Genomic DNA, 15,766 nt, shown 5'->3' with positions numbered 1-15,766 from the left:
GTGCTTCACAGTAATATAAAACAGAAATACATAAAATACATTAATAATAAAACACACAGCACAAATCTAATTAAAAGCCGTTTCACCTTTCTCACCTGCACAGACAGTCAGCCAAACACTCCAAGCAGGTTGGTTGAGGAGACCAGACACAGTTCCATACATGGGACCAGATGCCCTCAAGGCCCCGAGTGCAGAGCAGGTTTTCATAGACTGGAAGCCACTGACTGACCACCTGTGTGTGTGTGCGCACGCATTAATCCCAGTGCACACTGCACCAAGGCTAAAGCGCCACAAACTCTGGACCTGCACATGTCCAAGTTTATTAACGGTTGTTTGATTAAAGGAAAGTTCACTCACAAAATGAGCATCCCTGATTGGCCGGCAGGTCACCAAACAGCAGTGAAACCTGAAAAAGCGCGACAGGACTGAGAAACTAAGGCTGTTCGCCTTCAAAGTAAAAGCTGTGCTTTACTGCCACAAACAAAATATTTCAAAAGAAGCAACATTTATTTTGAAGGTGAATTGGATCCATTTCCTGTCTGTTTCACAGCCTGCAGCTTACAGGAGCTCCACAGCATCGTATTTAACCGGGAACTCCCACCAACCTGCAGCTACCCCTCGGCAACCGGCCGGACAATACTTATTGTTCCTTAGCAACCTGTGGTTCCCGGGCTGGTCTCTCCTCGTCCCCGTGAGATAAACCTGCTCCCAGCTGAAGCTTTTCATCATTTATTCACACAATATTATTGATATTAGAATGAAACATCTCCAAGACTTAACTTTACAGGGGACCAAATGAAACTGGACAAATCCAATAAAACATGAATCACAGAGTTTTACAGTAATGCAGTAAAATCAGAAAAATCTGTTATTTAAAATCACAGTGAAACCTCTCAGGCGTGCGGGAGGATTTCCTGTTTTTATGCTTTATTTATGGGACAATAGAACAATAAAAAGAAGAAAATGTTTGTTTGTCCATCAGATGAATCGTGTTTGAAGATTTCTGAATAAAAATGTTTTGTTGTTGTTGTGGATGCTGAAAGTGAGAACAGACCAATCAGAGCGCAGCGTTTGACCACCTCAGTTTATTTACAGAAACACTTTGAACACGATGCAGAAGAAAAGTCCAAACACACTCTCGCCCTCACACAGTTACACACGAGCATGCAGCATAGTCCAGTTACTACAGTACAGAACAATATCCATCATAGAGCGAGCTGACAGGATGTGACGGAGCGCCAACATGGTGGGCGATGGAGGAGGAGGAGCTTCAGACTGAACCTTCAACAGCACACAGTGACGGGCCGAGAACACTCAGATACAGAGACTCGTTTATCATTTTCATTTATAATTGATTTAATTATGCAAAACATCTGCAGTTTGGTTTGAAACGGAAGTTCAACTAAAATGTTTTTGATCCATAAAATCAAACGGAAGCTAATCAAACGTCAAATAAGGACCCGAGAGGGCGGCTGGCACGCCTCGTCCTCAGTCAGACTTCAAGAAGTGTTTTAAGATGACGAAGAGGAGTCAGTTGATTGGTTCCTCTGTGGATTCACAGAGCAGTCTGTAACCCCGGCAACCACAGGTTGCTCAGGAACAATAAGTATTGTCCGGCCGGTTGCCGAGGGGTAGCTGCAGGTTGGCGGGAGTTCCCGGTCCCAACGCGTGAGGCCTAGACACCACCTGAGCATTCGCATTTCCATCGTGTGCAGGGCCTGTTCGTGCGTGGCGGTGGCTGGCCAACACTCCGATCCATACAGGGCAACTGGGCGGACTACAGTCTCGTAAATCTTCGCCTTGAGATGGTCTGGCATTCGACGGTCGCTTAGCCCACCCGTCACTTGACGCCACTTCATCCATGCGGCATTGACCCTTGCTCGCACGTCCTGAAGGATATCCCCGTCGCCACTGATCATCGATCACAAGTACTTGAATTGGTCAGCCTTCTTCAGGTCTTCCCCGTCGATGTTAATGGTGGCATCAGTTCGGGGGCCAGCTTCCACGTACTCGGTCTTCTTGATGTTGAGTCTCAAACCATGATCAGCCAGGCGCGTCTTCCATTGCTGCGTGTGCTGTTGCAGCTCACTGCTTTGGTGTTGAGCAGTTTTTTAATATAATTAATAGGGATGGGTACTGGTGTCCGGTGCCATGATGGCACCGGTTCTGACATAAACGGTAGTAACCAGACCGAAAAGCAGCGCACATTTCGGTGCTTTTTTTCGGTGCTTTTTTTTCCCTGAGCTGTGATACACTTTCTTCTTCCTTACATTTGTAACTGAAAGGTACATTACCGCCACCAACTGGTATGGAATGATACACTTTAGATTCCAGCCAATCATTTTACGTTTCCAAGGATAGTGGGCGGGCCCAGGTACGTACGTTCTTTTAGAGCAGAGCTACAGATTAAAAATGCCCAAGGCGAAGCGCTCAAAGTCTGGCTGCGCTTCACAGCAAAAGATGCAAACTCAGCAGCCTGCAACAAGTGCTTTAAGGTGATACTGTGATACTGTCAAAGGAGGCAACACCTCAAATCTGATGAAACACCTGGCGACGCATAGTGTTTTTTTTTTAAAGCCGAGAAATGCGCCGTATTTGATAGCTTGCTGCGAGACCTCACATCGAGCACATCTACTGCGGGTGTGGTGCCTGTTATCGGACCCGGAGTTAGCAACATCCCCCAAAAACCCGAAGAGGAGAGTCCTGGCCCCTAGCCCTGCCAGTGTAGCAGAATGATGAGGATGATGCAGCAGCAGCAGCCGTTCTTCTCTGCGTGAGTAGCTTAATGTTGTTCGTGTGTAATTTACGTTGAGTAGGCTAACCACGTTATTACATTAATGCATGTAAGGTGAACTAGCAAACACCGTCGTAGTTACATGCGGCTGTCTTCTTGTTTGATGGCAGATGCTCCCTTCACCCTGGCCAAAAAGGCTAAAATGACCAAAGAAAAAGTGGGAAACAGCTAAACATGAGAGGTTTTTGGACAAAGTTTGTGTTTTTTCCATTGTTTAAGCACTGCTTCCAGCCAAGAGTGATACCATATATGCCCTATAGCTGCAGAAAAGGCTAACATTGTTATCTTTTTACAAAAAAAACAGCTGAACATGAGAGGTTTTTGGACAAAGTTTGTGTTCTCCACTCTTTAAGCACCGGTTCGAGCACCGTTTAAGCACCGCCACCGTTTCAAAAGTACCGGTTTGGCACCGGTATCGGATAAAACCTAAACGATACCCATCCCTAATAATTAATATTTGTTACTTTTTAAATCATGTTCAGGACAGATTTGTCTGCCACACCACCGCTCAGGCCTTTTCACTAAGCTGGATGTGAAGCACTGCCCCGCCCACTACAGCAACTATAGACCAATCAAATCAATTGTTTTTTTAAGTACAGTTGTGCCAACAATGAGAAATCCTCCTTCCTGCTTCTTCTTCTCCCACAGAAACTCTGCTGCTGGTCTTCATCACGGAGACATAAGCTCCTCCTCCCTCCTGTTCAGTTTTCATTGATCAGTTATTGAAACCTGCTCATTGGTTAATCTGAGACTCTGAGCTGTGACAAACACCTGGGTGATCATCATAAACATGTTTACTCCCTTAATGTAGACCCGTCCACACTCAGTTCATAAACTAGAAGCACCAGATTTATGTTGTGGCTTTATTAGACTTTAGTCTCAGTGAAGAGCGGCACGCAGCAAAGGGCGGCGGGTCGGAGTCGGACCCGGGCTGGTCTCTCCTCGTCCCCGTGAGATAAACCTGCTCCCAGCTGAAGCTTTTCATCATTTATTCACACAATATTATTGATATTAGAATGAAACATCTCCAAGACTTAACTTTACAGGGGACCAAATGAAACTGGACAAATCCAATAAAACATGAATCACAGAGTTTTACAGTAATGCAGTAAAATCAGAAAAATCTGTTATTTAAAATCACAGTGAAACCTCTCAGGCGTGCGGGAGGATTTCCTGTTTTTATGCTTTATTTATGGGACAATAGAACAATAAAAAGAAGAAAATGTTTGTTTGTCCATCAGATGAATCGTGTTTGAAGATTTCTGAATAAAAATGTTTTGTTGTTGTGGATGCTGAAAGTGAGAACAGACCAATCAGAGCGCAGCGTTTGACCACCTCAGTTTATTTACAGAAACACTTTGAACACGATGCAGAAGAAAAGTCCAAACACACTCTCGCCCTCACACAGTTACACACGAGCATGCAGCATAGTCCAGTTACTACAGTACAGAACAATATCCATCATAGAGCGAGCTGACAGGATGTGACGGAGCGCCAACATGGTGGGCGATGGAGGAGGAGGAGCTTCAGACTGAACCTTCAACAGCACACAGTGACGGGCCGAGAACACTCAGATACAGAGACTCGTTTATCATTTTCATTTATAATTGATTTAATTATGCAAAACATCTGCAGTTTGGTTTGAAACGGAAGTTCAACTAAAATGTTTTTGATCCATAAAATCAAACGGAAGCTAATCAAACGTCAAATAAGGACCCGAGAGGGCGGCTGGCACGCCTCGTCCTCAGTCAGACTTCAAGAAGTGTTTTAAGATGACGAAGAGGAGTCAGTTGATTGGTTCCTCTGTGGATTCACAGAGCAGTCTGTAACCCCGGCAACCACAGGTTGCTAAGGAACAATAAGTATTGTCCGGCCGGTTGCCGAGGGGTAGCTGCAGGTTGGCGGGAGTTCCCAGTTAAATACGATGCCGTGGAGCTCCTGTAAGCTGCAGGCTGTGAAACAGACAGGAAATGGATCCAATTCGCCTTCAAAATAAAAGTTGCTTCTTTTGAAATATTTTGTTTGTGGCAGTAAAACACAGCTTTTACTTTGAAGGCGAATAGCCTTAGTTTCTCAGTCCTGTCGCGCTTTTTCAGGTTTCACTGCTGTTTGGTGACCTGCCGGCCAATCAGGGATGCTCATTTTCCCAGGTGGTCTCTGACTGTGGGACTGAGGCCTGAAATTCACCAGGCTTTTCACTCTTCTGTGGCTGCACCATCACTTCTTTAAATCAGCGGTCCCCAACCCCCGGGCCTCGGACCGGTACCGGTCCGTGAGTCGTTTGGTACCGGGCCGCGAGAGTTGAGGCTCAGGTGTGAAATGTTTGGTTTTCAGGGTTTTTATCAGTTTTCAGTGTTATTTTGTTATCGTTTTTATCGTTAACTCGGTTTTCCTGGGTCCTTTCACGTGTGTTATGAATAAATCTTCTTTTTTTCGGTACCGGTACTAGTTTTATTTTGTTGTATTTATCCGCGACACCTTAAAGGCCGGTCCGTGAAAATATTGTTGGGCATAAACCGGTCCATGGCACAAAAAAGGTTGGGGACCTCTGCTTTAAATGATAATAAACTGTGATGTGCTGCTTCAGTTCCTGTGTGATGGTTTATTTCCCTGGACCAGAGTTAGACCAGCATGAAGACAGAAAGCTCAGAGATATATTTAATGCGCTCTTTGACGTTTACTGGAAACAATATGTAAAAAAAAAAGACCTTTATAAACTTAAATCAGCCTTCAGCAGCAGAGAGGGCTGTTAGCGCTCGTGGTTGGTTTTGTTTCGGGGTGCCTCAGCACACGTTGTGGGCGGGCTGTCATCAAGCTTCATCATTGGTCTATAAAACTGCCCTGGCTCAAACCTGTCCTTCTCTGAGTCGTTAGACTGATTATTCCGATGTTTCATGGGAAATGCGGTCTGTTAGCATCATTAGCCTTACTGTTATCATTACCTGTAAGCCTCAAGCTAACATGCTAGCTGATTAAAACCCTGTTAGCTTGTGGCTAGAGGAGCTAAGCGTGGCTAACAGTCTCCCAGGTGTCTGAAGCGACCTCCTCCTTCCTGTTCTCTCAGGTGAGGCTTCGAAACAGGAACCTCTGACCTGTGAGCATCTTTAGCATCCGACCTGAAGACGTTCAGCTGAAGAAGCAGGAAGTCCCTGCTTTGGATTGGATCGTTCAGATAAACATGGAGAGGCCACGCCCACTGAGCATCCAGTAGAAACACAGGAGAAACATCATAGCAGTGTTCCTATAATAACACGTGAAATCTACTCTAAGATGAATTTTTCAGTTTCAAGCATAAACACCAAAAGAGTTCTAAAAAAATGACATCTCAGATATTTGTGGGGACGTTTGTGCGTCCACCAGTTTTTTCACCACTAATAAATACTTTCAAGTGTCGTCAAAGGTCAAAGTGGAGGTGCTGCTTTTAGAAAACACAGACTATTGTAGAAAACAGCCATTCACGCCGGAGGTGCCATTCAGAGTCCCCACGGTGGTCACGCTCAGTCTGAGGAGGCTGAAGGACAGGGAAAGGTTTTTGTCTCCAAAACTGAAATCTGAATAAAATCAAAGGTCAGAGCAGCTTAAATACGTTTCACAACGCTTTCTGCTCTTTGTGTGTTTCCATTCGGCTGGTTGGAGTTAAAGGCCACCTTTGACCTGCGGATACATGTGCACACTGTTAGCCGGGATCACAGCACACCTGTGCAGTTCTAGCTCCACCTCTTTACAAATATGATCTCGGATTTTTGAACACGTTGACGGTCCGGTCATTTTCCCAGCTGTTTCTAGCAGCAAATGGGACACAGTATGACAAGAGGTGTAATGCTCCGCCCTCAGCGTGGCCCCGCCCATCCCCCGACACCCCGACCTTTGACTCAGTATTCAGCCTCCTCAGCTCCGAGTGTTTCTGAGGCGGGATGCCGAATGGCACAGAGATGTCAATAAATTAAAGGGCAGCAGTGCTGTGGCAAACACATTCAGCAGCAGCTGAGGAACTCAACACTCAACAAAATAATAAAGCTAATAGTGCACAATGTGTTCTCTACAGGCGGACTCGCACAACGCTAGCACTGGAAGTCTGATCCGAACATTAAAAAGCTTGTAAATATACAAATGCAGTATATCGAGAATAATAATCATAATCATGTCATCGTCATAATAAGAATCTGATTGTACAAAGTTCTACATTCTCCCGACGGTAAAAAGCTGCTTAAAGCCTCTGAGACAAACACAACGGCTCAAAAATCGCAGAATATCAAAGGTGGCACCGCCGGCATTTTGTTAGCTCGCGGCTAGCAGACACCATTGCTCCGGGTGAGGAATGCTAACAAAGCTAACGAGTCCGAGTCAAGTCACCGGAGGGCAGGACCGCGGGCCGACAGCAGCGAACGTCAAAACGCCACGGAGGCTGAAGCCGAAACACAAAACACAAAGTCAGTTCCAGCATGCAGAAAATCACAAATCTGTACAGAAACACTGAAGAGGAAGAAACACAAGCCCTTCCTGCAGAACTCCAGCCAAACATCCAACTGTTTTACACCACCGCAAAGAAAATCCACCAAAAATGGCGCCGACTCAGAGACTCTGAGCCGGCAGGTCGATAACTAAAGCCACGATCCAAGATGCAGGTAAAGTTTAAGTTATTAAGTTAGTCCATAATTAAGGCTTCTAAAAAACAACGACAGGAAGAAAAGAACCACACGGAGATATGAGGTTTCACACCGCGACCACGCCACCAACAGACCAACAGGGGGCAGTCTGAGTTCCTGCAGTACGGAGGCCCAGAAGAGTCAAAAAGCACCATGTGAAACGGCAGCTCACGTTCACATCCAACCCTCACAATGGTTTATGTTTACTCATCTAGTATTAAAGTACTGCAGTACTCTATAGGCAGTATATATGGATGTTTCACCATCAGTCTGAGTCACTTTTTCTCTGTTGTACTGGTTTGTGATTGGCTGAAGCTTAGCGACACATCAGTGCTGATGTACAGTCACTACAGGTTCCATAGATCGGCGTCGTGTTCGTTAACTGAATCAAATCAAACGTCTGCATGTTTGTGTTTATGTACATTTATTATTGCTTAAAATACTCCCAGCCCTGCCAGTAACTGTATTGGGATGTTTCTGCTGTTAAGCGTCTGAAATCTATAGCTCAGTAACTGCTGTTACAGTCCAGAGTGTGACTGTAACAACTCAGTATATTTGTGTCACTATGGTGGGCAGTGATGTTTGTCACTTCTGGGACTCCGTACATTCCTGTAAACACTGGAGACTGATGATGATTCTGATTGGCTGTCTGAGCATCGAGGAGTTTTAGAATGTGTAAAAAACATCAAAGAGGAGTTTGTTCGTGTGTGTGTGTCTGTGTGTCTGTGTGTGAGTCTGTGTGTGTGTTTGTGTGTGTGTCTGTGTGTGTGTTTGTGTGTCTGTGTGTGAGTCTGTGTGTCTGTGTGTGAGACTGTGTATCTGTATGTGACTGTGTGTCTGTGTGTGTGTTTGTGTGTGTGTGTGTGTGAGTCTGTGTGTCTGTGTGTGACTGTGTGTCTGTGTGTGAGTCTGTGTGTCTGTGTGTGTGTTTGTGTGTGTGTCTGTGTGTGTGTTTGTGTGTCTGTGTGTGACTGTGTGTCTGTGTGTGAGTCTGTGTGTGTGTTTGTGTGTGTGTCTGTGTGTGTGTGTGTGTGTGTGTGAGACTGTGTATCTGTGTGTGTCTGTGTCTGTGTGTGACTGTGTGTCTGTGTGTGTGTTTGTGTCTGTGTGTGTGTGTCTGTGTGACTGTGTGTGTGTGTTTGTGTGTGTGTCTGCGTGTGTGTGACTGTGTGTGAGTCTGTGTGTCTGTGTGTGTGTGTGTGTGTGAGACTGTGTATCTGTGTGTGTGAGTCTGTGTGTGACTGTGTGTCTGTGTGTGTGTTTGTGTGTGAGTCCGTGTGTGTTTGACTGTGTATCTGTGTGTGACTGTGTATCTGTGTGTGACTGTGTGTCTGTGTGTGTTTGTGTGTGTTTGTGTGTGTGTCTGTGTGTGTGTGTGTGTCTGTTCCTGTCTAGCTATCTTTCTGAGAACCAACGGTCACTCAAGTTTGAAGCCTTTTTGAGGCTCAAAATGTGGTTTTAGTGTCAGGGTTACAATTAGGTTATGGTTAAGTTTAGGGTTAGGCATTCATTTTTAATGGTTAGGGTAAGGGGCTAGGGAAGCCATTGTTTATAATGGAGCACTGTAACAAAAAAATACTTTCCCCCAGGGATCAATAAAGTATTCTGATTCTGATGTCAATGAAGGTCCTCACTAAGATAGCTGGACAGGCTTGTGTGTGTGTGTGTGTGTTCCTTATTCCTTTCTTGGTTTCTTTTGTTTTTGTTTTTAGTCCCTTGACTCCTTTCTTCCTTCCCTACTTCCTTGTTCCCTCACAGGTAAGGGGCAGCTCCTAAATCTGAATCTTGTAAACTCAGTGTGAACAGTAAAGTTTGTGCTGCTAACGATGCTCTGAGCGGAGAGCAGGCAGGTAGATACACGCCTCGTTAAGGCCTTCCTCATTAGGATATGTGGTGGCGGTGGCTGTGGGGGAGGGGGAGGGTGGTGGCGGTGGCTGTGGGGGAGGGGTGGGGCTGATCTGAGCAGAGGTGTGGCTGTTCATGGAAGATCACAGGTCAGAGGGTGGTGGAAGCTTCTAGAGCTCTCCAAGCCCGATGGAAGCAGATGAGTGTTCCTGTGCAGCGTGCACAGTTTAAATAAAGTTTCTCCGTTAGACGACGTCATCGTGAAGGCCACGAGCTGCTTTAGCCGCTAACCAGTTTAAAACGATCCATGTGTGAGCTCTGGGTCACCCGAGGGTTTAGCTGAATAACTGGGCTTCATCATGTTTCTAACATGCTAGTTTAAGAGCTGTGCCATTAGTATATATGTATAAACTCTGGAAGCATACGAGGCAAATAAGGTAAACAAAGGCTTAAAGTTGTAAAAACATAAAACAAAAAAGGGGGAATGAGATGCTTTTTAAAATTAATAACTATGAAGAAGAGTTTTATTTCTGATGTACGGGAAGAAAAAAGTGTTTTTATTAATATATTTTTTACTGTATTTGCAGATAATCCTGATTTTCCAGGTTTATATTATATAATTGGTTTGTTTGCTGTTGTCAGTGTGGCTCAGCTCGAGTCTCAGTCACGAGTTCATTTATCTAAATAATCTGTAGCGACCAAAGCAGCTCTTGATCATAGTATTATATCACATTACATCTATATAATATATGTTTTTGTTCCTTTATGTAAATATCTGTAGTTTCAGGAAAGCTTGTATCTCCCACACGTCTAAAGGCGAGGCTCGTACTTCCTGTGTTTAATATCTAAAGGTAACCAACGCGTGAATGCGAACACTATAAAAGCTAAGTCTGTGCAGCCAACGAGTCAGTAGATCCGTGAGAAACGTAACAAGGAGCAAAAATGAAAGCTGGAAACTTTTTCTACGTCTACACGCGATCAGCTACAACACGTCATGTAGATGGAGGCGACACTGGGCTGTTTGGGTGGAGCCATGCTAACAGTTCCTCCCTGCTTCCAGTGTTTGTGCTAAACTAGGCTAACCACATGCTGGGTGAAGCTAACACACAGTAGTGACGTGTTCTGCCCACAGGGGGAGCTGTGGTGTGCAGGTGTTGGTCCTGTTAAACATCTGAAGGTTTGAACCTCCTGAACTCGAACAAACTGGAGATACAAGGTTTCCAAACATTATTACAATCTGATTGGCTGATCACAAGGGGGCGTGGCGGAAGCAAAGTCCAAACAAGCTGAGAAGAGGAAGCTGATTGGTTGGTTGGTAATGCAGTTCACTTGTTGGAGTGAAGCTTTCTGGCCCCGTCGTCTCCTCTCCAAACTCCTCAAACAAAATCCTGAATGGTTGGTGTCAGAGGCCCGGCCTGCTGTCAATCAAACTGCTGTCACGGCGACGGTGGCCCCATCAAAGATCCACTCACTCTGGAAGTTAGCTGGAGACGAAACCAAACGTGTTTGTGAGCGACTGAATCAACAATGTCTGAAAACACAGACGATTCAACCTGCTGAACAGTGACGAGTCCACGACACGCATTTTACCTGCATCACGTCACAGCAGCAAAGACACACAAAGACACACTCAGACCAGCAGCCCCCCACCCTGAAAGGTAACGCTGTAGTTACAGTCGAATCTGCTGATCTGAAGACAGCAGCAGATGTAATCAGCAGTAAAAACACACGGCAAGAAACACTTGGACGTGTCAGGAACCCAAACACCCTGAAAATCACAGTGAGCGATGATGCAGCCTCTCGTTCATGTTACTGACGCCATCAGGCTCCTGATCAGATGATGGATGGATCTCAGACCATCACTGACCCACCGCCAGCCTGGTCACGCTCTACAGGCAGCATCTTCACAGCTTCTCCAGACCCTTTCACATCAGTCACATGTGCTCAGGGTGGACCTGCCAAGTCTGCTATTCTATGGCTCCGCCTCCCAGGCAGTGAGCACAGGGCCTATAGAGGATGTCGGGCCTTCAGGCCATCCTCATGAAGTCTGATTGTTTGGTCAGAGACGTTCACACCAGCGGCCAGCTGGAGGTCAGGGTACATCGTAGGTGGTGGAGGGCGACTGTGTGCGCCCGGCCGAGCTAGTGGGTGAGGCCACTGCCAGGCTGTCAAGTGTACCAGGGGCATGCAGCTAAACTTGTCATACCAGCGGCCTGCTGGAGGTCATCGTGTAGCTCTGGATATCCTCGTTCGGTTCAGATACCGGCCCTGATGATGGCCTCCTACGGCCAGAGTCTCCTCCATGCTCTGCAGACTGTGCTGGGAGACATGCAAACCTTCTGACACTGGCACGTATTGATTTGCTGGAGGAGTTGGACTGCCTGTGCTAGTTGATTTCATGAACGTCAGAGCAGCTGAAACTGATTAACAGTCTCTCTACTACTGAACTAATCAGAGGTTTAACCGACTGGCTGCTGGGCTCTGATTTAAAAGTGTCCCTTTCAGTTTTCCTGAGCAGTGTGGTGGATGCTTGTCGTGGTTTGGGGTCATTTTGCTGTTCCTTTCACAGCAGACCTGCTGAGCCTCTGTGCGGTCCTCCTGTCCTCAGCACACCGACTGTGGATCAGCACCTGGTGTGAACCCTCGACTGCACTTTTTCCACTCGAGTGGACAGTCTGTACGAGGGGACTGCTGCTGAGATCTGATGCATCAGTAACAGCGACAGGTTTGTTGGTTCCTGGGTTTTGTCTCTCAGGAACGACAGTCTGGCTCAGATTCAGTCTGCAAACACGAGTGGGGCTAAAATAAGCAGCTCCACCTCCACCCAGATTCATTTATCATCGACATGAAGCCGAGCGAAGGCGTGATGCAGAAACAGCTTCACAGCGTTTCATATGAGGGATGATTCAGTGATTCAGCACCAAGCACCTGCAGTGAATGTGTCGTTGGTAAAAAGAGCAAATATACTAAGAATGGAGAAAACTGGTGTTGACAAAGTGCTGAGGAATATACACGTGCATGACTTCACTGATGTCTGCTGAGGATCAGATTCATCGATCCTGCCTCTCTTCACACTTTTTCTCCGTGCAGCTTGTTATCATGCTGGTCTTTCCCAGCTGCCCCGAACGCCCCGCTGCCCTTTGACCTGCTCTTACTTGCTCAGCGTGGAGGGGGAGCCTGAGCGGTGGAAGTGCACGATCTGCCACTTCCCGTCGCGGCGGTGCCACACCCTGGTCTCCTCTGATTGGGCGGTGCGAGGCGTCCCGTTGGAGTCGATGTACTGTGTCACCCTGACGTATGCGATGCAGGCGGCCTCGTCGCCCACCAGGTGGATGTGAGGGTTCAGGATGGTGGTGTGCACCGGTTTGCTGTTCTTGGACCACACTGCAGACACAGACGGACAGGTGAACATGGTCAGGTGACCTTTGAGAGTTTTTTAAAAAGCAAGGTGTAACAGGAAGTCTGCTTCAGCTCACAGTTTTCAAAGTAAAAGCGGTGGAAGTCCAGGCCTTCGACCAGATTCCCCAACGCCTCGGGCTCGAACGCCGTCACAGCCGGGTCGCACATTTTACTGCAGGGAGAGAATCGTTTACTGAGACGAGTCAGAGACACGTTTAACAGGGAGCAAGTGAAAAAAACCATCCACACGCACAACACGATCCTGTCGGAGCTCTGACCCCCGTCTCTGTGAACCTTTAAGCCCGGATCAGCAGCCCAAACTTTCATTGTTTTATAGCTTTTATTCTTTATTGATCACTCATAGATAAAATATCTGCGAGTCACTTTGAAACACCTGCAGGACACTTTGTTACACATATTAGCATAAATGTGTTTCCTGCTTTGATTTCTTTTGTTTTCTTAGGATGGGAGTTTTTCCGTCCCACTGTCGCGAAAGTGCTTGCTCATATGATTGTTGGGTTTTTCTCTGTATGTATTGCTGTAGGGTCTACCTTACAATATAAAGCACCTTGAGGCGACTGTTGTTGCGATTATAAAACTTTAACGGTTCAATCAAGACACAGAAAAACAGATTTTATTGGCGAGCCAATCATCAAAGATGTCTGAGATTAGAAAACAGGAAGTATCAGTTCATTAAACAGGGCGCCTTCAACATCACGGCCAGGCCGGATCGTTTGGGCCAGTTTGGAGATTCAGGACGAGGCACAGTTAAATACATCGATGTGATGTTTACAGCGACGCCGACGTCACCAAAGCGCTCTGTGAGCAGGAGAGCGAGCGTGACTGAAAAGCATTTGGGGAAAAGCTGAGCGTGGGTCAGAAGACGACTCGTTTGTATTGTTGGGTTAAAGGATGCTGATTCGCTCTCAGCGTTTAAAGACCGCCCACTGATCAGGACGTCTGATTGGCTAGTTTCAATCACTGATTTATTTCTGCTGGCACCAGCCTCAGAGAGGAGCGAGGGCAGCGTCAGCAGATGTTCCAGATGTTTCCATCAGAAGCACTGATTCACCTGCCCAAAGGTACGTTAAAGGGTGACTCCGCCCTCTGTGAGGCTCACTCGTGTCAGGGATTTCTCAACGCTTTGATGGTTTTATTCAAAAACAAACAAACAAACAAACATTCCTTCTGCCCGAGCGTGCTCAGTGCTGGTTACATACGTGTAGCTCTCAAAGTCTCCGTTGCTGATGGCCTCGATGAGCTGCTCAGTGACTTTAATGATGTCCTGTTTCCTCCCTGAAACACACGCACGCACGCACGCACGCACGCACACACACACAGGTTAGTGCTGGTTCAGCAGCGTCCCGGCTCACTCGCTGTGTGTCTGTGCGTCCTCACCTCGGGTGTCTTCGTCCTCGATAGTGGTGTTTGTGCTCTCAGAGGATTCCTGCAGGAGGAAGAAGAGTCAGTGTGGGCGGAGTCCCATCTAACCACACCCACCATAATTTCCACTTTGCTGTTTCCGTCTGTTTCCGGTGTGTTTGAAGAGTGATTACAGTTTACAGGGACGTTTAAACTGAGACTCTTATTTTCTTATTCTTCAGCGAGCTTTACAGTTTTTGCTCCTCTCGTTTGTGTGGATGGGTTAATTGATTACTCTAAATTGCCCATAGGTGTGAATGTAAGTGCGAATGGTTGTCTGTCTCTGTGTGTGAGCCCTGCGACAGACTGGCGACCTGTCCAGGGTGGATCCCGCCTCTCACCCTAAGACAGCTGGCATAGGCTCCAGCGACCCTGAAAAGGATAAGGACGGAGGGATGGATGGATGAATGGATGGATGGATGGATGGACGGATGAATGGATGGAAGGATGGACGGATGAATGGATGGATGAATGGACAGACGGATGAATGGATGGATGGATGGATGGACGGATGGACAGATGGACGGATGAATGGATGGATGAATGGATGGATGGACGGACGGACGAATGGATGGATGAATGGACGAATGAATGGATGGATGGATGGACGGACGGATGAATGGATGAATGGATGGATGGATGGATGGATGGAAGGATGGACGGACGGATGAATGGATGAATGGATGGATGGATGGATGGATGGAAGGATGGACGGATGAATGGATGGATGAATGGATGGATGGACGGACGGACGAATGGATGGATGAATGGACGAATGAATGGATGGATGGATGGACGGACGGATGAATGGATGAATGGACGAATGAATGGATGGATGGATGGATGGACGGATGGATGAATGGACAGACGGACGGATGGATGGATGGATGAATGGATGGATGGACGGATGGATGAATGGACGGATGGACGGACGGATGGATGGATGAATGAATGGATGGACGGATGGATGAATGGATGGATGGACGGATGGATGAATGGACGGATGGATGGATGAATGGATGAATGGATGAATGGATGGATGAATGGACGGACGGACGGACGGACGGATGGATGAATGGATGGACGGACGGATGGATGAATGGACGGATGGATGGATGGATGAATGGACGGATGGATGGATGGATGGATGAATGAATGGATGGACCGATGGATGAATGGATTGATGGACGGACGGATGGATGAATGGATGGATGGATGGATGAATGGACGGACGGACGGACGGACAGATGGATGGATGGATGGATGGATGAATGGATGAATGGATGGATGAATGGACGGATGGATTGACGGACGGACGGATGGATGAATGGACGGATGGATGGATGAATGGACGGATGGACGGACGGATGGTCTTTACGTGTGTTATTAGCAGGTGTGTTTGAGCCTGGAGTGTAACGCTGAGTGTGCACACAGCAAACATCACTGCAGGCGTCATAATTTCCACTTTGCTGTTTCCGTCTGTTTCCGGTGTGTTTGAAGAGTGATTACAGTTTACAGGGACGTTTAAACTGAGACTCTTATTTTCTTATTCTTCAGCGAGCTTTACAGTTTTTGCTCCTCTCGTTTGTGTGGATGGGTTAATTGATTACTCTAAATTGCCCATAGGTGTGAATGTAAGTGCGAATGGTTGTCTGTCTCT

The 15,766-nt window shown here is 46.8% G+C and overlaps 1 protein-coding gene across 2 annotated transcripts in view; it reads right to left on the bottom strand.

Moving 5' to 3' along the window:
* Window positions 1-1,065: 1,065 nt before the first annotated feature.
* The window catches only part of camk2a (calcium/calmodulin-dependent protein kinase II alpha), a 48,249-nt gene continuing 33,548 nt past the window's right edge, over window positions 1,066-15,766 (bottom strand). Inside the window, exons 14-18 of one of the 2 annotated variants that reach the window (XM_084941168.1) lie at window positions 14,083-14,131; window positions 13,905-13,980; window positions 12,762-12,856; window positions 12,441-12,669; window positions 1,066-10,769 (exon numbers count right to left, since the gene is read on the bottom strand). In XM_084941168.1, coding sequence (XP_084797294.1) covers window positions 10,766-10,769; window positions 12,441-12,669; window positions 12,762-12,856; window positions 13,905-13,980; window positions 14,083-14,131 — 453 coding nt within the window. In that variant the 3' untranslated portion in view covers window positions 1,066-10,765. Of the gene's footprint in view, window positions 10,770-12,436; window positions 12,670-12,761; window positions 12,857-13,904; window positions 13,981-14,082; window positions 14,132-15,766 lie in introns of those variants that run through there. The other variant, XM_084941169.1, reaches the window with a different exon arrangement.

Source organism: Perissodus microlepis, chromosome 10 (assembly GCF_051167445.1).
Source record: "Perissodus microlepis isolate ML-2025 ecotype Zambia chromosome 10, ASM5116744v1, whole genome shotgun sequence".
NCBI lineage: Eukaryota > Metazoa > Chordata > Actinopteri > Cichliformes > Cichlidae > Perissodus > Perissodus microlepis.
The sequence above is the reverse complement of the archived record's forward strand: the minus strand, read 5'-3'. Positions and strand labels throughout refer to the sequence as shown.